Source organism: Silurus aristotelis (genome assembly GCF_946808225.1).
Source record: "Silurus aristotelis genome assembly, chromosome: 22".
NCBI lineage: Eukaryota > Metazoa > Chordata > Actinopteri > Siluriformes > Siluridae > Silurus > Silurus aristotelis.
The window spans coordinates 12,278,250-12,302,883 of NC_139595.1; the positions used below are offsets into that span (position 1 = coordinate 12,278,250).

General features: G+C 37.5%; 3 protein-coding genes across 3 annotated transcripts in view; 2 read left to right on the forward strand and 1 right to left on the reverse strand.

Moving 5' to 3' along the window:
- The window catches only part of trim55a (tripartite motif containing 55a), a 23,241-nt gene extending 18,805 nt beyond the window's left edge, over nt 1-4,436 (forward strand). The window contains exons 9-10 of the mRNA XM_083525889.1: nt 537-868; nt 4,078-4,436. Of these exons, the coding sequence (XP_083382015.1) occupies nt 537-868; nt 4,078-4,173 (428 nt within the window). The 3' untranslated portion in view covers nt 4,174-4,436. The remainder of the gene's footprint in view (nt 1-536; nt 869-4,077) is intronic.
- A 127-nt stretch (nt 4,437-4,563) lies between these two features.
- Nucleotides 4,564-5,535, reverse strand: crha (corticotropin releasing hormone a). Its single transcript, XM_083526204.1, has 2 exons — nt 5,377-5,535; nt 4,564-5,021 (listed from the first exon to the last, which is right to left on the reverse strand). The coding sequence occupies exon 2, from the start codon at nt 4,999-5,001 to the stop codon at nt 4,588-4,590; it is 414 nt and encodes a 137-aa protein (XP_083382330.1). The 5' UTR covers nt 5,002-5,021; nt 5,377-5,535; the 3' UTR covers nt 4,564-4,587.
- Nucleotides 5,536-12,722: 7,187 nt separating this feature from the next.
- Nucleotides 12,723-24,366, forward strand: vcpip1 (valosin containing protein (p97)/p47 complex interacting protein 1). The gene is made up of 3 exons (XM_083524952.1): nt 12,723-15,466; nt 17,054-17,140; nt 21,612-24,366. The coding sequence occupies exons 1-3, from the start codon at nt 12,874-12,876 to the stop codon at nt 22,274-22,276; spliced, it is 3,345 nt and encodes a 1,114-aa protein (XP_083381078.1). The 5' UTR covers nt 12,723-12,873; the 3' UTR covers nt 22,277-24,366.
- Nucleotides 24,367-24,634: the final 268 nt, after the last annotated feature.

Genomic DNA, 24,634 nt, shown 5'->3' on the forward strand with positions numbered 1-24,634 from the left:
ATGCTAGATGACTGTGTGCTGTTTATTACTCTCAAGATTAATTAAATACTAGCTTATATTATAATTTAAAGATCTTGACTTCATCTTGCTATTTGTTAATGTTGTCCTGCACACCAAAATTGTAATAGATGCAGTGCACAATGTTGCTCTAAATACTGTACTGTGTATGTTTCAATACTGATGGTGCACTGGATTGCAGCCAGTGTAATGACTATTAGAGGTAACCATATAATGCATCAAGAATGTGCTTAGAACACAATTGTCACAAAAAAAAACCCCCCAAAAAAACTATTTATATATAACATAAAAATGTCACAATATTATTAGGTCGTAATATTTCCAAAACCAGTGTTTTAATGAACCTTTTAATTAGAACCCAGTGACTGGTAGAAATAGTTTTCTAGCTGGTGGAAACTGTGTGTGTGTGTGTGTGTGTGTGTGTGTGTGTGTGTGTGTGTGTGTTTATATTCTTTAATGCTAGTTGCAGTTTTTCAGTGTATACCATGAATTTTGATGCAGTAATTTGTTCTCTTCAGATGACAATGAAGATGGTGACAGTAATGATGAGGAAGAGGAAGATGAAGTAGGTAATGATGCACATATCAGTGGCAGGACTCAGGAGCCTGAAGGAATAAAGACCTCCCTGGTAAAGCAAAGTCCTTTCCTGACTCCAGGCTCCCCATCAGTTGCGGACACTGCACCTCAGCTGACTAGTGGTCTAAGCCCTGCCCCGACACTGGACCCCAGTGCAGCACAAAATACACCACCAATCACTCAGACCATGACCACCAATATGGCACAGAATATATCTTCAGTCACACCCACTCCAAGCACAGCCCCCAGCACTTTAGAAAATACAGCCACAGAGGTAAAACAATTCAACCCTGCACATACTTCCAAAAGAGATAACCAAATATACTGCATGAATCAACACTAATGACTAAGCTCATATTCTTTGCCAGACTTTCTAAATATGGGTGCTTTTTGTTTTATCATCTTACACAAAATGCTTACATCTAAATTGTATATGTGAGTGGAAGAATCTTCAAATGCCAGGCCCATAAATATACACTGTATAGACAAAAGTATTGGGACACTTGACCATTATGTCAACATGAACTATAATGACATTTCATTGTAAATACATTACATAGTTGTTATTATTATGTAGTTGGTCCCCATTTGCAACTATAATAGCTTACACTTTTCAGGTAGACTTTCCACAAACCTTTGGAAGGTTTTTGAAGGCATCTTTGCTTATTTATTCAGAAGAGATTTTGTGAGGTCAGGCAATGGCCTGTGCTTTTACACCACTCCATTCAACATTTTATTATACAATCCCAATTCCAAATATTCCAAAATGTATGTAAATGTAATTTAAAACAGAATGCAATGATTAGCAAATCTCATAAACACATATTTAGTCACAATTAAACATAGAAAACATCAAGTGTTTGAAAATTAGGAAATGTGCCATTATACAGAAAAAATAAGATGATTTCACATCTCAAAAAAGTTGGAATAGGGCCAACATAACCGTTACTGAAAATAAACAGCTGGGGGAATATTTTGCAACTAATTAGTAAATTGGTAACAGGTCAGCTACATGACCAGGCATAAAAAGATTCTGAGGGCCCAGGTTCCCCAGTCTGTGAAAACTTTGTCTACAAATTGTGAAACAAATGCAAAATAATGTTCCCCAACATAAAGTGGAGACTTTGTAGATCATAAGATCTACAAAGATGATGTCATCTAAATCATATAAACAAAAGATTTAGTGAATCTAGTGTTATTTGGGCCCTCTGGTAGCAACAAATTAAAAGCAAGTTAAATCAGAACTCATTATCCAGATATTCTGCCATCTTCTGAGGGCCATAGCTCAATCAAACTTTACTGAGGCAAGGTGGAAAACTGTTCTGGGTCAGTTGAACAGAAAATAGAAATTTCAATTTCTGTTGGATTTTGCATCCTCTGGATTAAAGTTAAAAGCGACCATTCATCTTGTTATCAGTGCTGAAAATCCTGCAACTCTGATGACATGGAGGTGCACTTGTGCTATTGAATGGGCACTTTCACATCTGGAAAGGTGCCATTAATGCTAAACGTTACTTACAAGATTTAGAGCATATGCGTCCATTCGGATAATTTTTAAGGGAAAGCCCGGCAGACTTCAACAAGACAATGCTAAACTGCTTATTGCATCTATTACAACAGCATGGCTTCATATTAGCAGACTTTTCACCAATTAAAAAACATTTATGCAGCTAGAATCCTGTATCAGATACAATTGGGACAGCATTCCTCTCCCAAAACAATAGCAACTTGTCTCCTCAGTTCCCAGAGACTTGTTTTGCTGCTATCAATTAAAAAAAATTACCTTATTGTTTTGCTTAAAATATAATATGTTCTCAGTTTAAACATCTGATATGTTCTATTGTGAATAAAATATGAATTTACGAGATTTGCAGATCATTTCATTCTGCTTTTATTATATTTCACAAAGTGTCCCAACATTTTTTTTTAAGTGACCCACTTCAAGTAGCTCCCACACATTGCTAATAATTGCAAGTGGAAGTATGCAACTCTTCATCTGGACTCAGCAGAACATTGGCGATTTCTAAGCACCATGCCTGGTCTACACACAGCCTAGCAAAAATGTGTGAATGTGTGAAAATGATCCTGCCATTGTCATATTGGAATATGTCTGTGCCATCAGACATGGAGCATTTTTCTATTGCTCCAGAGTCCAATCTTTATGCCCCCTAGCAAACTGAAGCCTTTTTTAATTAGCCTCATTGATAAATGGTTTTCTTATGGCTATATAGCTGTTAAGTCCCAATCCCTTGAGTTCTCTTTAAATTGTGAGTGGAATGTGGAAATACTCTTATTCTAATTATTAAACATAGCTGTGAGTTCTATGGTTTTTTTATGATTTAATTTCACTAAACAATTAATTAATCTCTGTTTACGATAAGATTTTCATCCAACCAGATTTCTTCAAAAAAGAATTAGACTTTCAGGTTTTAATAATGCATTGGATAGTTCTCAAAGCAATTTTAGTTCTTTTAGAATAAGCTCCTTGTTTGTTTTCTTTGCTTCATGCAGGCCAATAATTTCACCTTTCTGAAACATTGTAACATCTTTTTCCATGACCACATGATATGTATTCTGACGTGGTTGTTTAAGTACCGTAATTTTCGGACTATTAAGCGCACCCACTGAATTTTACAAAGATTTTTATTTTGAACATAAATAAATTGTTTAAGCCGCGGGGTTCAGAGCGTGGGACAAAAGTAGCGGCTTATAGTTCGGAAAATACGGTAATAAGAACCTACTGCATCAGGATTGAATGACTTGTTTACTTGTAGAGTAAAATATATTCAACTGCAGTAATTATCTTGATGTCAATCCATTTTAAAATCTGTGGCATTATTTGAAAGTCCACAAGCAGTGCCCAAATAACTTGAAAAGATTCAGCAAATATCTTAATAAAAGCTTCAAAACTGGTAGACACATATCCCAAAAAACTTGAAGCAAACAGCAAAACGTGACTACAAATTATAATTGTGTTGAATACATATAAAATGTTACTTTAGTTTTTTAGTTTACATCAAAATCTTTTCTATAAATAAATCCATAAATTAATACATTCATAAGTCTTAAATACATTTTGATTTTCAGTGTTAAAAAAATTAACTACCAGAACACACCTAGACAGAATACACATTTCAGTGTATCATTTGTAATACAATAATTAGCAAAAGGTCTGAATACTTTTGCAAGACAATTTTATTTAATGTATGATAAAAATGTAGTATATGTCAGAATATTTAACCAACTGCTCTGGTTTTGTTTTGATTGGCCACTCCCCTGATTTAAAAAAATATATAGTTAGTCAAAGAGTATTGTGTTTTTTAATGCTTTATCTCTCTCTCTCCCTCCCTCCCTCTCTCTCTCTCTCTCTCTCTCTCTCTCTCTCTCTCTCTCTCTCCCTCCCTCCCTCCCTCCCTCCCTCCCTCTCTCCCTCTCTCTCTCTCTCTCTCTCTCTCTCTCTCTCCTTCTTCTTCTTCTTCTTAGGGGTCCGCCAACCCCAGTGAGGGAATTACCACTCAAACCTCAGATGGCCTTCCACGCCATGTTTTCTCCTTTTCCTGGCTCAATACACCCAAGTAAAATTTATGGGAAAGTTTCTTTCATTATGTATGTTTACCAGGAATTCAACAGAGACAAAATTTCTTTGTGACTCTTTATTAATTTTTTCCCCCTAAAGGAATAGTTTATAGACACAATTTATATATATATTTACACACACAGCAGTATGACAATGCGTTGGACAACAAAGAATAATTCCAGATGTCAAATTCACATCAATTAAATGTTTTATCTGCTTCATAAGGTGTAAGTGTGAAATAAAAAAGTCTATTTCTCTACTGTAATCTGCAGTAATCATAGCAGTACTACACTGCAACACAGTTTAATACAAAATAAACAATAAACGAATAAAAAAATATGAAAAAGCTTTAAACTAAAAAAAATCAATAGGATGTCCATTATAATTTAGAAATTTGAGGGAATCTTGTAAAGCATTTACTTCCCAAAGAAGTCCATGATTTTTCTGTTGTTGTTCGCCTGCTGAGCTAACTGTTCAGCCCGTGCCATCTCCAGCACCTCACGCAGCAGGTGAAATGTCAAATCCAAGGAAATTGGCGGTTCGTCACCCCTGCGCTTCCTCTCAGCCGAGTCCGGCAGCTGGATGAAGTTGTCTGTTAAAACGTTTCCAAGCTCATCCACATCTTCCTGCAACAGACTCTGCTTTGGGTTGTCGAGCCTGATGAAGTACTGTTCTCCTAGTCGTATGAGGATTGGTAGAACTGGACGCTGCTGTTCCGTTAGTCTAAAGCCAGTGAGCTCATCTTTAAAGCTGGCTATTGCCTTGCATTTGTTGCACGGAATAAAAGTGCAGAGCATCGCCACCAACGCAAACACAACGTATCGCTTCATTTAGGGCTTTGTTTAGCGATCTGTAAATATAAACTCAATTACTGACAAGTTCACCCATTGGCCTAACCAATTAGCATTAATAAAGATGGGAAAATGTCAGGACCGAAGCAAAACTGAAAACCTTTTACTTTCCATGCAATTGAATGTAATTTGGAAATCCAAACAATTTATACCAGCATATATGGCCAATATGACTAAACAAATATAAGCACAAATTAAAAGCTCTTGCAGTGAATTTTGCAATTTGCAAAACTTGTTAAAAATTAATTACTTATAAGACTAGTAATATTGCTCTAAACTCTAAACATTTTATCATTATGTTTCTTACCAGGTAAATGAGTTTCTTATCAGCCAAATGAATGAAAAGAATCTTACCTGCAAAGGTGTTAATGCTGTTTTAATGTTTAGAGATGAGTGGAAAAGTGTGTCCTTTACCTGACTCTCAATCACAAGCAGACAAAAGTCCCTGCAACACGAGCTTCGATCCAATTTATAGCCGAGAGGTGTGTTTAACTTTACCATGCTCATGCCACACTACATTACTCCTCAGTGGGACAGCTAATAAGTTGGTAATTAAAATTAGTAATTTCTTTTTAAAGAAAACTAATTTATGACTGCAAAATCATCATTTAATGTCTGATTTAATAATCAGACATAAAATTTAAGGCATCTAATTTTAGCTGATGCCTCACACCCACAGTCAGACATGGCACAGGTGGAAGCATAACTTAATGGTTTGAGTTTTTTTTGGCGCACAAACGTTTGGAGAATTATATCAGGTAAAAGTTATTAAAGTATTTATATATATATATATATGTGTGTGTGTGTGTGTGTGTGTGTGTGTGTGTGTGTGTGTGTGTGTGTGTGTGTGTGTGTGTGTGTGTGTGTGTGTGTGTGTGTGTGTGTGTGGTCATTGCCTATGGACTGCAGCTATTTGGAACCAACTTTACCATACAACACGACAATGACCTGAAGCATACATCCAAGCTCTGTAAATGTTATAGAGAACAAGAAGTCAGCTGGAGTGTTATCAATCATACAATGGCCTTTCCAGTCACAAGAACTAAATCCTATTAAACTGTCCTGTAATGAACTGGATCGCGAGCTCAGAAAGAAATATCCAGCTCATGAAGTACACATTTGGCAAGTTTTACAAGAGGCATTGGGAAAGTATTTTAGCTGAATGTGTAAATGAACTATGTGTGGACAAATATGGAATTATTAAATATGGAATTAAAATATGGTATATATATATATATATATATATATATATATATATATATATATATATATATATATATATATATATATACATACACAGTGGTGTGAAGAAGTGTTGGCCCCTTACTGATTTCTTAATTTTTGCATGTTTGTCACACTTTAATGTTTCAGATCATCAAACTAATTAAAATAATAGTAAAAGATAACACAAGTGAACATAACATGCAGTTTTTAAATGAATGCTTTTATTATTAAGGGAAAACAAAATTTAAATCTACATGGCTCTGTGTAAAAAAGTGTTTGCCCCTAAACCTAATAACTGGTTGGCCACCCTAAGCAGCAACAACTGCAATCAAGCGTTTGCGATAACTTGCAATGACTCTGTTGCAGCACTGTGGAGGAATTTTGGTCCACTCAATGCAGAATTGTTGTAATTCAGCCACATTGGAGGTTTTTCGAGCATGAACCACCTTTTTAAGGTCATGCCACAGCATCTCAATAGGATTCAGGTCAGGACTTTGACAAGGCCACTCCAAAGTCTTCATTTTGTTTTTCTTCAGCCATTCAGACGTGGACTTGCTGGTGTGTTTTAGATCAGAACCCAAGTTTGCTTCAGCTTGAGATAATGAACAGATGGCTGGAGATTCTCCTTCAGGATTTTTTGGTAAACAGCAGAATTCATGGTTCAATTTATCACAGCAAGTCTTCCAGGTCCCGAAGCAGCAAAACAGCCCCAAACCATCACACTGCCACCACCATATTTTACTGTTGGTATGATGTTCTTTATCTGAAATGCGGTGTTACTTTTATGTCAGACGTAATGGGAAACACACCTTCCAAAAAGTTAAAGACTTTTGGGAAAATACTCTGTGGACTGACGAGACAAAATGTTTTCTGGCAAAACTGAGATGAGCCTCTATGTTCTTTTTGCTCAGCAGCGGTTTTTGTCTTGAAACTTGAACCATTTTTGCCCAGTCTCTTTCTTATGGTGGAGTCATGAACACTGACATTAACTGAGGCAAATGAGGCCTGCAGTTCTTTGGTTGTTGTTGTGGGGTCTTTTGTGACCTGTTGGATGAGTTGTCATTGTGCTCTTGGGGTCATTTTGGTCAGCCAGTCACTCCTGTGAAGGTTCTCCACTGTTTCATGTTTTTGCCATTTGTGAATAATGGTTCTCACTGTGGTTTTGAGGATCTTTTGGTCTACTTTACTTTGTCAGGCAGTTCCTATTTAAGAGATTGTGAACAGGTGTGGCAGTAATCGGGCCTGGCTGTGGCCAGAGAAATTGAACTCAGGTGTGATGAACTACAGTTTTAACAAGGGGGCAAACACCTTTTCACACCGGGCCATGTAGTTTTGGATTTTGTTTTCGCTTAATAATAAAAACCTTCTTTTAAAAACTGCATTTTGTTTTTACTTGTGTTATCTTTTACTATTATGTACATTAGTTTGATGATTTAAAGCATTAAAGTGTGATAAACTAAAAAAAAAAAAAGAAATCAGTAAGGGGCAAACACACATTTGTGTTGATGGTCATGAATGTTCAGAATCCTTTTTGCACATACACAGGTGTATATTCATATAGTCATATATTTCTGTTTTTGCACCAAAAATATAATTAAGCTATAGCAACTCTCAGGATTAAGATTGCAAGTGTTTGTTTATAGGAATCTAGTAGAGTAATAGTGACCACCATAGAATATCTATGCAGGTGGTGTTGGAAAGGATGAGGCTGGAATGGAAATATAGGCATAGTGAGCACAGAGACATTTTAGTATTATGCTTAAAATGGCTTGGTCCCATAAGACCAATGCATTGTGACATGTTTTTAAAAAAATTAGGCATGCTTGAATGCTTTCTTTTTATGTGAGAAAGGGTTTTCCTTAATGCAACAGACTTCTGTCAAATGCAGGGAGTTAACAATATGTCAAAAAAAATAAGTTTATATCTTCCCCATTCCTTTTTGTACCTATCTCCTGATAAATAATTACAATAATAATCATTTTTACGACAGGTTTTTAAAAGATTTAATGTTTTGAAATGATTGTTTGTTTTGATCACAGTTTTTTTTTTTAACTTCATGTTTGTTGGCTTTAAAATATTAACTTACACTTTTATGGGATTTGTACACTTTATCCACTCCACATGAAATGCCAAAAGAAGGCCTGGCTTATTAATTGTTTACATTGATGACTCTCTCTACAGAATGATAAGTACACAACCAACATGTAGAAAACGTCTTTTAGGAAAAACTCATGTTAAATCCAGACAATGGCATTCAATAACATTCCATCCAACATGTGTACCTGTCTGTTTGTCAGGAATGAAACATCATGAAACAACCACAGACTACAAATGAAAAGGGCCTGTACCTCTAATCAGATATAAATGGGTGTGAACTTTGTTAGTTTTGCGAAGATGAGATGCATAAATGCAGTTGCTTTTTTATAAAACATATATCTGACAAAACATGAGAATAAAGCTGGTGTTGTGAAAGTAAACTGCAGTAAAGCGAAGAGGCGGTAATCACTTTTGCACTATTCTGCCTGAATGAAATAATTTAGTTTGGCACATAAACAGGAAAGGTCTTACCCTGTACCTGCAGGTGTATAACTGTGCCTGTGGGTGTCCGTGTGCTAAAGTCTCATCGAGAACTTAGCTTTCCAGAGTTGCAGTCACAGTAAAGAATCAGTGACCGTACACACACAAATGTGTGCACATTCATAAACTGAGACATAGCTCTCACTTCGGCATGGCTGACCTTTATCACTGTGGAACTAGCTTACTGGAGACATAACCTTCTGTAGAAGACAACAAAAATATCATTACTGATTATCTTCTTCGATTCTCAATAGTTCCATTTCTCTTTCTTTCCTGCATATACACATTGTTTACAGCCTCCACGACAGTATAAATACTTGATATGATATTTTCAAACATAAAAACATGCTGTCAGTTAATGTTATAATGTGTGTTTAAGTGTGTTTAATTTAATATAGAATTAGAAGTCAGATATATGGGTATACAACAGGGTAATAAGACATTTCACAAAGTTTACAAATCAGAAAAAATGTGAGGATTCAAATGACTTTGACAAGGGCCACATTTTGATTGTTAGATGACATACAGCAGGTTTTGTGGTGTGTTTCTAGTATGCAGTAGGTAGCACCTAACAAAATGAGCTAAGGATGGAAACCAGAAAACTTGCTCAGTCATTGGCTCCCAACGCTCAGTGATGCCCATGGGAAGTAAAGGGCAGTGTTGGGCAACGTTACTTTTAAAAGTAATGCATTACAATATTGAGTTACTCCCCAAAAAAGTTACTAATTACGTTACTTAGTTACTTTTTATGGAAAGTAACGCGTTATATTACTTTGGCGTTACTTTTGCGTAAAACTCCTTGCAATTCCGTAAATATGACCTCATCCTCGTCTACATCATTCTCTGCTTCATCATCAGCTTGAAACATTCTGAACGCTTTTACAAAGTTCGCGCTATTATCAGTGACCGTGGCAGTTTATCTTCCCACAAAGAGCAAATGAGCTGTGAATTTACTCTCTTTTTCCACTGCGATGGCATCGTACATGTGTCTCCCACAGAAAACTTTTATTCTGAGCAGTCAATAGAGCTGCAGTGGTGGAAAGTCGGCAAAAGTTTTCTATATTTCTGTCTTCATTTCCATATATGCAACATTACACACACACACACACACACACACACACACATCTGTAGTGCTGTGCTTTGCATGCAGATGTTTGTTTTGTTTTATTTTTGAAGTGGTATTTTTTTGCAGTTGACAAGAGCATTTCACCAACATATAATCTACACTTAACCATTATTCCTTTCTCCTTTTCCTCGACTATTTCAAAATAATAAGAAAACCTCCATCACAGTAATGTAATGCTCTGGTTTGCCATCTCCGCTTCTGACCAGCTTCTGTTCCCGCGGCTCGCACGTATGAGTGCGCGATTCTACGTGACTCGTTCATTTTAATTCAACTGAAAAGTTACTCGCATTACTTTAAAAAACAAAAGTAACTCAGATATTAATGTGTACATTTATAAAGTAACGCGCTACTTTACTCGTTACTCCAGAAAAGTAATATTATTACGTAACGCACGTTACTTGTAACGCGTTACCCCCAACACTGATAAAGGGTAGGCTTAGAATCCCACAGAAGAGCTACAATAGCACAAATCTCTGTTCATGCGGACCTACGGGAAGAAAGCCAGCTAGCAGATTAAGCAATCTGGCTCTGAGCAACATTCTAGTGAGCAAACTTGGGTTCTCGTTTTCATGCAGATGCACACTGCCTTATCCCAGTGTCAGATACTACAGCACACCTCCAGACGGCTTTGGGAATCCATGTAAGGCATGCGGTTTTAATGTTATGTCTGATTGATCTACAGTGCATATCAAAAGTCTACACACCCTTATGAAATTTGCAGCAAGAAAAATGTCCGACTTGTTACATCTTTAATGTGATCTTTCAACATACATCTTAAGAGAAAAAAAGAGATATTTCATAAACTTTGAACATTTTAAATAAAATAAACTACCACAGCTTGATTGCATATCTTGACAATCCTCCACACTAATACTTTGTGGAAGCATCTTTTGGCTTTACTAGGGAATCACATCTTTTTGAACAAGTATCTTTTAAATTCACATATCTAGATTTTGGAATGATTTTGGAATAATAAAATTAATAGCTTTACATACCAAGAGATTTTGGGATTTAAAGGAACATGTTTTTTTTTTTTTTTTTTGCAATTTTGCAAAGAATATTCAAGGTCCTTTAAATTGTTCATTTAAAATTCTTTGCAAAATTGCAAAAAAATAAAAAACATGTTCCTTTAAATTGCAAGGGGATCTCCTGTTTACAGCTCTTTTTTAGGGCATTCCATAGCTTTCCGAAGGAATTGAGGTCTGGGGTCTGGCTTGGCAATTGCAAGACTTTAATTAACCTATGTCTTTGTTGATTTTTTATGTGTGCTAAATGTTAAAATGCAAAATTCCTCTTTGTTTTTAGCTTCTTTATAGAAGACAGAAGGTTTTGTGCCAAAATCTCTTGGTATGTAAAGCTATTAATTTTATTATCTATTATGACATGTGCCTCTGGCCCAGCTGAAGAGAAGCAGCCCCAAATCACAATGCTACCCCCATCATGCTTCACTGTCGGTATTGTGTTTCTTGGATGATGCTCTGCATTGTCTCTGCACCAAACATACCATTAAAAATTATGGTCAAAAAGTTCAACCTTTGTCTTCTCAGACCATAACACATTTTTCCACATGATTCGGGGTAACTAAATCATTTTTCCAGCATAATTCAGATGGAATAGCATATTCTCCTTGCCACCCTACCCCACAGCCCAGACTTCCACAGAATACAAGAGATGGTGGTCACATGCAGGAAGTGACCAATAATTGCCATGTTGTCCTCTTAACAACCTAAGAGGGTTGTCCTGATCTTTGTTTCCATTCGGCTTTCCATTCAGGTACATTTAGTGCTTTCAATATTCTATTTTGCTCCTGATTGGTACCTTTCAACAATTAAGTTTCTTTGGCAATTATTTGCGGCCCATGTCTCTTTGTATAATGCAACCACAACCATTAAAGCAAATACTACTGCAACAGCTGACTTTTATCTGCTTTTATTTAGAATCACTTTAATTGAAGGAAGTTGTATGCTATTTACATACAGGCTTCATTTTAAATGTGTATGGTTAAATCTGAGAACTGTTAGAGTCCCATCACACTTTATGTACATTACTGGTCATATACTTTGTATATTGTGTTCTTATTAAATCTGTATCGTCTATATTGTCTATATAGTCTAAGCTAAATGTATAGTGTTTATTTATGTCTGTACTTTTGAGTCACCAACAGCTGGAACCAAATTCCTTGTGTGTCAACACACTTGGCCAATAAACTTGATTCTGATTCTGCAAGTGTGTGCCGATTTATGCAGTCAATGTGTTGTAGAGTGTTTGTAGAAGTTAAAATTCCAACTTACAAAACATTCAGAATCTAGCCACATTTTCAACTTTCATGTGTTACTTCCGCAGCGCATGCGCAAACTACTGGGTACGTAAACTTTAGCTTAATGCTTGATAATTATCATGGTGAGAAAAGACAACAAACGGTAAAAGAGGACAACAAATATATACATTTTGCTGTGTGAGGAAAGCCCTTTCGGAAGAAAAGTTGTATGTGTTCTCTAAAAATAAACACTTCCGTTATAGGCATCACTTAAGGTCAGAGGGGAGTTGTACGAGGCTGCGTTGCATTCTGGTTTAAGTAGTGTAAACTAATGGCATTTATTTGAATTCCTAATGTATTTGTCGCTATTTTAATGTCAAGTATGTTTGTGATTTAATTACGAGTAAGTTAAATAACTTAATATAAACTTAAATGTTCAAGAGTAAAGTATTTTATAGGAAAGTCCGTTATTTATTTTCATTTAAACTACAATATCCGGCTTCTTTATTTCCGGTCGGGACTTTGTCGTCGTTGAACAGACAGTGGGTGGAGAAAAACAACCGCTTCCGTGTTGATCTCAGCGGATAAATAACAACTAAATGATTAAACAAACGGGGCAGAGTGCTATAATGGTTTTATAAATCATTACGTCAGAAAAGAATCGTTCATGAAAATGTCGTCGCCACAAGGCTCAAAGAAAAGGGACAAGCGAATTTTATCAGGAATCTGTCCAGATTCCAAATGTCATGCAAGATTGTTCTTCCCTGCTTATAGCTCAGTTAGCATTGAATGCACGGAATGTGGCCAACGTCATGAACAGAAGAATCTTTTAAATGTGGAAGAAGTAACCGACCCTGATGTTGTGCTTCATAATTTACTGAGAAACGCTTTGCTCGATGTTACTGGAGCTCCCAAGAAAAGCACAGAACTAGTCAAAGTGATGGGTCTGTCCAACTACCACTGCAAGCTGCTGTCACCGATTCTTACCCGTTACGGAATGGACAAACAGACTGGAAAAGCGAAACTACTACGGGAGATAAATCAAGGTGAGCTCTTTGACTGTTCGCTGCTAGGTGGCCGAGCTTTTCTTATAGAGCAGGAGCACGTATCTACAGTTGGCTATGGTAAGGACAGATCTGGCAGCCTCATATACCTCCACGACACATTGGAGGAGATAAAGAAAGGCAACAACAACAAAGAATGTCTCATTCCTGTGCATGTGGATGGAGATGGCCATTGCCTAGTTCATGCTGTGTCCAGGGCTTTAGTGGGTCGTGAGCTGTTTTGGCACGCACTGAGAGAAAACCTTAAGCTCAGTTTTAAACAAAACCTGGATCGCTATAAGGCTCTCTTTCAAGACTTTATTGACACTGTAGAATGGGAGGACATCATCAACGAGTGTGACCCTTTGTTCGTGCCTCCGGAGGGTGTCCCTCTTGGATTGAGGAACATCCATATTTTTGGCTTAGCCAATGTCCTTCACCGTCCCATAATTTTGCTGGACTCTCTGAGTGGCATGAGGAGCTCAGGTGACTACTCAGCCACGTTTCTGCCAGGCTTGGTGTCCGAGGAGCAATGCAGGGGAAAGGATGGTACTCTCAACAAGCCCATCTGCATTGCATGGAGCAGCTCAGGCAGGAATCATTATCTCCCTCTAGTGGGTATTAAGGGGATGCTTCTCCCAAAACTGCCTGCAGCACTGATCCCCAAAGCTTGGGGAGTTCCACAAGAACTTATCAGTAGGTATATCAGTTTTGAAGCCTGTGGAGGCTGCATTATTGGGGGAGATCGAAGCTTGCAGGAGAAATACCTGATCCGTTTAGTCAGTGCAATGGAGGAGGTTTTTATAGAGAAACATGGCATCCATCCTGCACTGGTGGCTGATGTTCATCAATATTTTTACCGCAGAACAGGGGTGATTGGCATCCAACCGGAAGACGTGACAGAGGCAGCAAAAAAAATGGTGAAGGAGAATCGTCTGTACTGCTGTCTGATTTGCAATGCACTGTCTGAACTCCATGTTCCCTCTGAGTGGTTGGTGCCTGGTGGAAAACTCTACAACCTTGCTAAATCTACTCATGGCACTCTCCGTGGAGACAAGAACTACACTTTTCCATTGAATAACTTAGTATGCTCCTACTGCCCTGACAGGGATGCACTGGTTCCTGACTACAAACTCAGTTTACTGACCACCTGCACCTGGTGCCACAGAAACTCTGCACGGCATGTCCGTGGTGATGGATCTATAGTGTACATTGATGGGGACCGTACAAACACACGCTCACAGGGTGGTAAGTGTGGTTGTGGCTTTAAACATTTCTGGGAAGGAAAGGAGTATGATAACTTGCCAGAGGCATTTCCAATTACCCTTGAATGGGGTGGCCGTGTAGTTCGAGAAACTGTCTATTGGTTCCAGTATGAATTAGATCTGGCACTGAACAGCAATGTCTACAATGTGGCAATGTGTCTCGTCACAAAGCACTTCCCAGGAGAGTTTGGCAGTGAGATTCTTGTGCAGAAGGTAGTGAACACTGTTCTGCACCATACAGCAAAGAAGAACCCAGAGGAGTACCACCCCGTGGCTATAGAGGGTGCTCACATGCAGGGTCAAGGTCAAGGGGGTGGAAAAGTGGTAGAGTGGGATGCAAACCCTCCCCAAAAGATTATATTGACAGGACAAAAGGGCCGCACATTACATAAAGAGGAACTGGTGATGAGCCAAGCAGAGAGAAGTCTGCAACATAAGATTAGTGAGCAGGCAGCTCTGTCTCAACGCAGACGCACACAACATCAGAGGATGCAAGACCAGATTGCAGAGCCTCGCTCTGCCTCCCCTGCCCCCATCTCCTCAGCCCCACCCACACCCACTAAAGGCTTGACCCCTAGTGGGCAAAAGAAGATCCGGGTGACAACCAGTGATGGAAGACAGGCGACACTACAGCTGCAAGCCCATAATACCTATGCAGAGCTGCAGGAAGCCATCACAGAGGCCTTTAACTTACAGCCCCACCAACAGTGCATTCGACATGGCTTTCCTCCTCGGGAACTGCCCCCACCACCCCCAGAACAACAGGACCAACCTGTGGCCCTGCAACATGGAGACCGCATTACTGTGGAAGTGCTCAAGGAGAGTGTACCAGATTCTCAAACAGATACTCATACCCCAATGGAACCTTGGCTCAGCAGAACCAGCAGCCGAGAGTTAGAGGATGGTGTTGACCTGGAGATGTCTTCACTCTGTCTCCTTGCAACACTTATGGGTAGGACATAACCTTTCGAAAAGCAGTAACAGCCTTTGTGCATTTATGTCAGTGTAAACACAAAGTAAGATTATTCAGTGTAAATATTAGCTTTCCATGGAAAAAACACAAGCAAAAAAACACAAACACAAGTAAATAATACATTGCTCATGTAAGTCTATTTAACTGTTTTGATTGAATTTATAAAAATTACATTTTGTAGTATTTTTTAGGAAAAAATTATCACCAAATTTATCTGAATAGTTTCGGCAAATAGTTTGTACGTGTTAATTATATGACATTCTGGTAGATGTACATAATAAAATCCTTAGTCTGTCGTGTACTGTACAACAGAGGAAAAGTACAGATCGTTCACAAATCTTGTTTATTAAACTGATGTTTGTGTAAATGTAGATAATTCGACTTAGTAATCTAACTTAGCCTTTATTGCATTGATTTATTGTGCATTTATACACGGAATACTGTAATGATAAAATCCTCATTTATTTTTTCAACTGAAATAAATTAAAGAATAATTAAAGAAAGCAAGCTAACACGAATCAATAACATTACACAAGTCAGACTGGCTTTGCCATTAAAACAAACAATATGCTGCTATGTAAAAGGAGGAAGCACTTTAATGACTTTTAGCATTTATAAAGAGACTGGTTCGCTTATTTAAATTGTATTTGAGTTTTATTTAAAAGATATGCTAGTTTGGGCAGTGCTGATCATATTGCACACACATTGCAATGGTTTACTGAAGTCAATTTTTTACATCATCAATCAAGACTAAAAAGTAATTAAACATTTGACTGATCTGCAGTTTAATGTCCAGGTATGACCTGTTACCTTTACTCCTGCTTTGTGGAGGATTTTGGTGATGACACTGGCAGTTGTTTTTGGGTTTTCATCTCGGCACTCAAAATATTTCTGTGATCAGATGCTCTGTGTGGCCAACCCATTTGATATCTGCTTTTTAGTATACAACTGTTTTTTTTTTTTTTTTTTCAAATTGTTGTATTAACTAAACTCCGACTAAGACTGATATCGGGTCTTCAAGTTAGATAATTCTCTTTTAACAGCAAATGCAATTTTTGCATGCATAAATTAGAACTATATATATATATATATATATATATATATATATATATATATATATATATATATATATATATATATATATATATATATATAAAATGTGTGGGTGTGTGTGGGTGTGTGTGTGTGTGTGTGTGTGTGTATGTATATATATATATATATATATATATATATATATATATATATATATATATATATATATATATATATATATATATATATATAAAAAACTCCAACCTATTCGGTCTCCACCTCTAATCAAAGATTTTATTAATAATGGTTAATAGAAAAACAATATCAGTAAACATTTTTAAATTATTTAACCAATATAATAATTTGGAAATAACAGCTTTAATATTAACAAATTATTAAAACAAAGTCAAACATAAATGTTTTCATACAACCATCAAGTAGATTTCACAAACAGGTAATATACATATGGATATTATTTGAGAAACTTACTTGCACTTAAAGATGCAACTGTGCTATTTTTGCTCTGTCTCTTAGGTGAGGATGTGTGGTCATATGCAAAGAAGTTACCTCATCTGTTTCAGCAGGGAGGAGTCTTCTATAACATTGTAAAGAAAGATATGGGTAAGTCTGCCTGTATATGTATGTGTGTATATGTATATATTTGTATACTAGGGGTGTTACGGAAAATAAAATACATCTTACGGTACCTCGATGTTTAAGTCACGGTTCGGTTTAGTTTCGGTACGGTTAGTGGGAAGAAATGCAAAACATGAAATTGCTTGTCGTTTTTTATTAACACAGTTTATTATAATTATTATTATTATTATTATTATTATTATTATTATTATTGACATTTGTGATCAACATTTGAACATTTTACATTTTTAGAACAATTTTTTACCTAAAATGCCTGCTTATAATATATAAAATAATATTCTATAAAAAATAAAATAGAATAAATCAAATTAATTCAATATATTCAATTAGGTAATTCATTAAATTGGCACAAATTTAATTGATTAAGTAAAATTCATTAAATGGAAACATTTAATTAAATAGTTTACATTAAATTAAATAGTTGACATTTGTAAGATTATTTGGGTAAAACAGGTGTGTGTGTGTGTACGTGTGTGTGTGTGTGTGTGTGTGTGTGTGTGTGTGTGTGTGTGTGTGTGTGTGTGTTTTTCATTTAATATAATTGTCTCAAGATATGATCTACTTACAGTGAGGAAAGTAAGTATTTGAACAACCTGCTATTTTGCAAGTTCTCCCACTTAGAAATCATGGAGGGATCTGAAATTGTCATTGTAGGTGCATGTCCACTGTGAGAGACATAATCTAAAAAATCACAATATATGATTTTTAAACTATTTATTTGTATGATACAGCTGCAAATAAGTATTTGAACACCTGTCTATCAGCTAGAATTCTGACCCTTAAAGACCTGTTAGTCTGCCTTTAAAATGTCCACCTCCACTACATTTATTATCCTAAATTAGATGCACCTGTTTGAGGTCGTTAGCTGCATAAAGACACCTGTCCACCCCATACAATCAGTAAGAATCCAACTACTAACATGTCTAAGACCAAAGAGCTGTCCAAAGACACTAGAGACAAAATTGTACACCTCCACAAGGCTGGAAAGGGCTACGGGGAAATTGCCAAGCAGCTTGGTGAAAAAAGGTCCACTGTTGGAGCAATCATTAGAAAATGGAAGAAGCTAAACATGACCGTCAATCGCCCTCGGACTGGGGCTGCATGCAAGATCTCATCTCGTGGGGTCTCAATGATCCTAAGGAAGGTGAGAAATCAGACCAGAACTACACGGGAGGAGCTGGTCAATGACCTAAAAAGAGCTGGGACCACCGTTTCCAAGGTTACTGTTGGTAATACACTAAGACGTCATGGTTTGAAATCATGCATGGCACGGAAGGTTTCCCTGCTTAAACCAGCACATGTCCAGGCACGTCTTAAGTTTGCCAATGACCATTTGGATGATCCAGAGGAGTCATGGGAGAAAGTCATGTGGTCAGATGAGACTAAAATAGATCATTTTGGTCATAATTCCACTAAACGTGTTTGGAGGAAGAAGAATGATGAGTACCATCGACTACCAGGCGACTGCACTGTATTAAGGAGAGGATGACCGGGGCCATGTATTGCGAGATTTTGGGAAACAACCTCCTTCCCTCAGTTAGAGCATTGAAGATGGGTCGAGGCTGGGTCTTCCCACATGACAATGACCCGAAGCACACAGCCAGGATAACCAAGGAGTGGCTCTGTAAGAAGCATATCAAGGTTCTGGCGTGGCCTAGCCCCAGTCTCCAGACCTAAACCCAATAGAGAATCTTTGGAGGGAGCTCAAACTCTGTGTTTCTCAGCGAGAGGCCAGAAACCTGACTGATCTAGAGAAGATCTGTGTGGAGGAGTGGGCCAATATCCCTCCTGCAGTGTGTGCAAACCTGGTGAAAAACTACAGGAAACGTTTGACCTCTGTAATTGCAAACAAAGGCTACTGTACCAAATATTAACATTGACTTTCTCAGGTGTTGCAGCTGTATCATACAAATAAATAGTTAAAAAATCATACATTGTGATTTCTGGTTTTTTTTTTTAGATTATGTCTCTCACAGTGGACATGCACCTACGATGACAATTTCAGACCCCTCCATGATTTCTAAGTGGGAGAACTTGCAAAATAGCAGGGTGTTCAAATACTTATTTTCCTCACTATAACTGTTCTTATTTCAGCAGACTTTATCAAAAGTCATCATTCCTTCTATCCTTCATTCATTTACTCTCTCGATATGTGGAATTGTCAGGATTTTCTCCTTTTAAGAGAAATTCTTGAAGCTGAACATAAAATGCTAAAGAATCCATAGCGCTAGTATTAGCCGCTAGCCACTTCTTAGTTAGCAACTAACGCTATGGGATCTTTAGCGTTTTCATGCCTGCACAAAACAAATCTTATTTCCGGTACGGAGTGAGTAACCACAGTAACACTGCACTAAATCTAGTGTTTTTTTGTTGTTTTTTTTTAATACCAATGGCATTGTTGTGTATGTTTTCAAGTTTAATAATAAAAAAAAAGAAAAGAATGAGGCAGTAACTACACAAACTTGCGGCCAACAACTTGACGGGGCCATGTTTACCGCTGTGTAGCATACACTTTTCTTTGAACATCAGATGTGTCCATGATACAGCAGCAAAAGAAAAAATTTATGAAGCAGAAACGCAGTACAAATATATACAGTACAGTATATAAATACAAAAGTGAAAACCAAGAATAATAGTAGTATTAGTTACACTATCAAACAAAATAATTGTACTGGGTAATATTGCACAGTTAAAAATGTTATTGCACAAAATATTTTATAAGTTTTATTACACAGTTTCAAAAACAGTATAAATAGTGTGTATAATGGTGACTGGAGAAGACCTTTGGTATCGCTCCTGCAGACAGTTCAGTCGGTCACTGAAGGAGCTGCTCAGAAAGGGAACTGTTTCATACAGGGGGTGAGAGTCTTTCTCCAGTATTGATGATAGTTTAGTTACCATCCTGTACTGTGTCCAGGGGCATCCCCTGGACTGAGCTGGCCTTCCTGATTAACTTGTCCAGACTCTTCTTGTCTGCAGTAGAGATGCTGCTGCACCAGCAGACCACCCCATAGAAGATGGCCAAGGCCGCCACAGAGTCACAAAAGGTTTTTAGTAGCTCCCCCTGCATGCCAAAAGACCTTTGTCTCCTCAGCAGAAAGAGTCTGCTCTGTCCTTTTTTATAAATTGCTTCTGTATCATCTGTCTAGTCCAGTTTGCTGTTTAGATGAACATCCAGTTATTTCTAAGAGTCCACTCTCTCAATGTTCTTTTAGCAAAATTTTCACTGGTGAAAGTGAAGTGTTTGTGCCTGCAGAAATCCACCACCAGTTCTTTGGTTCTGCAGGGCTTTGGTGTTGCAGACAATCATGTCAGACTCACAGTCAAGAGTCCTTACATGCTGTGTTCGGTTAGTGAGGTATATCCAGTATCCAGGTCAATAGATGATGGTTCACCCCTATGTACACCAAGCTGGCCATTTCATGGGCACTAATGCACCTCCATACAATCAGAGATGCAGGCATTTAGTGCTGATAATATATCAAATGGTCCCACTCCTCTGGAGAACACCGTGTCCAAATTTCAAATTTCAATTCATTGGACGACAGAACAGTTTTCCACTTTTGCCTCAGTACATTTTATATGAGCTTTGGCCCAGGGAAGAAGGCAGAGTTTCTGGATCATGTTTACATATGGCTTTTTTGCATAGTAGAGCTTTAATCTGTATTTTTGGATGGCAATGCAAACTGTGTTTACAGGCAATGATTTCTTAAGATGTTTAAGAGCCTATGTAATAATTTTTATTGCAGAATTATGCCTGTTTTAATGCAGCGCCATCTAAGAGCCCAAGGATCATGCCAATATTGACTTTTGCCCTTGTCCCATGCACACAGAGATTCCCCCAGATCCAGTCTTTTGGTGTTAATGATGGGATATCCAAAACTGTCAGATTTTATGTAGAGAAAAATTATTCTGAAATTGTTCCACAAGTTTCCTGCAGATTGGTGAACATCTGCCCATCTTTACTTCTGACTCTGCTCATCTAATATACACTTTTTATACCCAATCATGCAACAGACCAGCTGCTAACCCTAAGGTATATACAGGTTTTAGAGCAACATATGCTTCCATCCAGATGACATATTTTGTAGGGAAAATCTTATATAGATAAGAAAGGTTAATATTAAACCACATACTGCATCTATCACAACAGCGTGGCTTCATAATCTAATTTCTATATTCTGTGTGAATAAAATATGGGTTTATGAAATTTGCAAAACATTGTGGTTGTATTACAGTTCTTTAAACGAGTCATCCAACAAGGAAAAATCTCAACAACAACCACAAATAAAAGTTTGAGCAATTGTGGGTGACATAAAGACAGGATGCAATTGTGTAGGTTTTTTTTTTTAACCGTGTTTGTGTGTGTGTGTGTGTGTGTGTGTGTGTGTGTGTGTGTGTGTGTGTGTGTGTGTGTTACTATGTTTGACTTCAGGTCTATTGGATGGGAAGCACTGCACTCTGCCACACCTGACTGGTAAGACATTTGTGTTCAATGCAGCAGAGCAGCGTTTGGAGCTGTGTGTGGATGCTGCTGGCCACTTCCCAGTGGGCCCTAATGTGGAGGAAATTATACAAGAGACATTGTCACAACTTTGTTCTGAGGCTTCTCTTCACAACCGTGAGGGAAGCCCTGCTCATGGCCTAAAACTGGGCAGTGGAGGGGTGGTGCGCAAGAAGGAGCAGGCAGTTACTGCTTTCCAGGGCAAAGGCCACTCACTGGGATCCACCTCACATGAGCACCCACCCATCAGGCGTGAACACAGCAACGGAGTGGACCTAAGTGGCAGTGTACAGGGAGAAGGGCTAGCACGGGCAAGGGAAGAGCTGGTGCGTGTGGCCCCAGGCATGCTCACCCTGCGGGAAGGGTGTCGGGAATTAGAATTAGAGCCCACAGCGATTGAGGCTCAACGGCGTCGTCTACAGGAGATGGTGTCAAATATACAGGCTTCTATGGACAAACACTTACGGCAGCAGACAACACCTAGCACTGCTGCTAAGCAAGATGACAAGGAGGAAGAGCTGGATGAGCAAAAAGATATAAAGAGTCAAGGGGCAGATTCTCCAAGCATCTCTGAGCCCATGGACCAGTCCTTATGATGTGCTCTTGTGCAAATGTACTTAAAAATCGTAATCATATTTACCAATAACTATATGTGAGGTTCTCAGCTTAATTCCTGAGTAATTGTCATAAAGAGGTTGAAGTTGAGCAAAGGTGCTGGTAAAAATTAGCTTTTTCCATATATTGCAGCACACACACTCATGCTTTACATAGACACTTAAGTCAGGAGCACACATTGACTGTGTGTAAAACCAAGTGCATCTGGTTTTCAATACACAAAGCGGTTTATACTCCAAAATCAGCTACAAAATGCATTTACCCAGCCTCCCTTATAGATAGTGGGGTGTTGTTAGTCTGTTGTGAAAGTAAAGGGACTCCTAATTGTTGTAATGTAGTTCAAATGCAACATTCAGAGATAATGCAGTGCTGATCAGATTCTTTTTTTCAACTTGCTAGTGTGTGTTTTGCACAGTGATACTATTGGTAGAATATGATCTATACCTCTATGGGACTGTATATTTGTCTTCTGATTAAGCCAAGTGTGGATCAAATGAAAGGTGTCATTAGGAACTCTCCACTGGAACTCACCACTTGTTTTTGTGACCAGATTAAAACTGCCAGCTCTTGGTATTTGAAAGTCACAATGATGGAAAATTGTTGACAAATATAAACTGAAGGAATTTTGTTTATTTTTGGCACACAGTGCTATGCGTAACATGCTGCTGTGATATTAAATTCGACACAATATTGTTGTATCACAGATGATATAATCCTCTGAATTAGTAACACTAAAGATTGAAGGAGTGCTTTAGGTTTAACTTGAGTCTGGTAAAGTTTGTACAATATAATACATCTTTACTAAAGCAAGGAACACTTAGGAGTACTGGTTGACTGATTCTTTTAGTTAAGCTGAGTGTAAATATTTACTGAATGGACTGTTTCTGGTGTGACTACTGTCCTCCACAGGGGTGCTGCTGCATTCTTGTCCGATTAGTTACCTTAAAAAAAAAAAAAAAAAAAAAGGAGTTGTATTTTATTACTCAATTCTGAGTAAAAATGTGCACTGTATGTATCTACTGGATCTTGCAGGGGGATTTTTGTTAGCAAGCAGGCTGGGATGACCTGACCAAAGCTTTCCTCCTATACGTTTCAGATGGGTCTAGTGGAGAGTAATGTTATATTTACATTTGCTAGTGGTGGCTTTGTACATGTTCTACCATTGTACATGCACTTCCACACAGCCTTAATAATCACTAAGGTTTACTTACATCCCACTATATACAGTCTTCACAACAATTTTCTTCCTTCATCACAAATTTCTTTTTATAATGATCTTATATATGTATAATTTTATTATAAAATACTTTAATTATAACTGATTATAAGGTTGCTCAGACTATTGTCCCATCCCATTCATTTATCTGTAAATTGATCTCCCAGTTCCTTTTTTTTTGTTATTGCACAGCTTTTTAAGATGCAAGACTGTTTCAAGTGAAAGAAATGTCATGTGAGCATGCCTCTTTGAATGAAAGTAAGAAGTGGGTTTACTGTAGAATGGAGTGGAGCCTTTACTGTGGACTTAAGTTTAGCCATTTTTCTTTCGATTTGCAAGTTACACGAATTAAAACATGAAGAAATAGTAGAAGGAATTGCTTGAGCTAACTAGCTCCTTTTATTTTATTGCTTGAATTATTTCAACTCTCTACAGAGTTGTCATGATACAAAGAAATGATTCATTATATTTCTCTGTTGGCTCATATATGTGAGAGAGAGAAGAGAGAGAGAGAGAGAGAGAGAGAGAGAGAGAGAGAGAGAGAGAGAGAGAGAAATTTATATAAGCACTATTCTTTAACATTGGTAGTAATATGGGCAAAGTGGAAAACGTATAGATCAGTTATTTACAGTTTTTATTTTCAACTGATCTTCCTGATGATGACCTGTAATATATAGTATATATTGTACTTTATCCTGTACATATGGTCATTTATTTTCCCATTGTTTTGATTTGTTGTTCCTTTTGTTTGCCAACAAAGTGGTCTGAGGATCCTACACAGCTAAAGCATTCACAGTTTGCATGTGCAGTAAATTTTTGGCCTAAAACCTGAATAAAGTTCCTCCCTCACTGTAACACACTGTATTACTGGCCTCTTAGTTACCCTGACAACAATCAGCACTGCTATATAAATATAAACCTTTTCCATACAGCTTAATTAAGGAATATCATATTGAATAAATAAAGTTTATTCAGCTTTTTAAAAAAAAAAAATATATATATCAATTGCAGCATGTACATCATTCATTTTCATCATTCATGCATTGGGTATTTTAAGATTGAATTAGTTTTAATCTTGTGCTTTTTTAAATGTAAAGTCTTTTAATTATACAATTCTATTCTA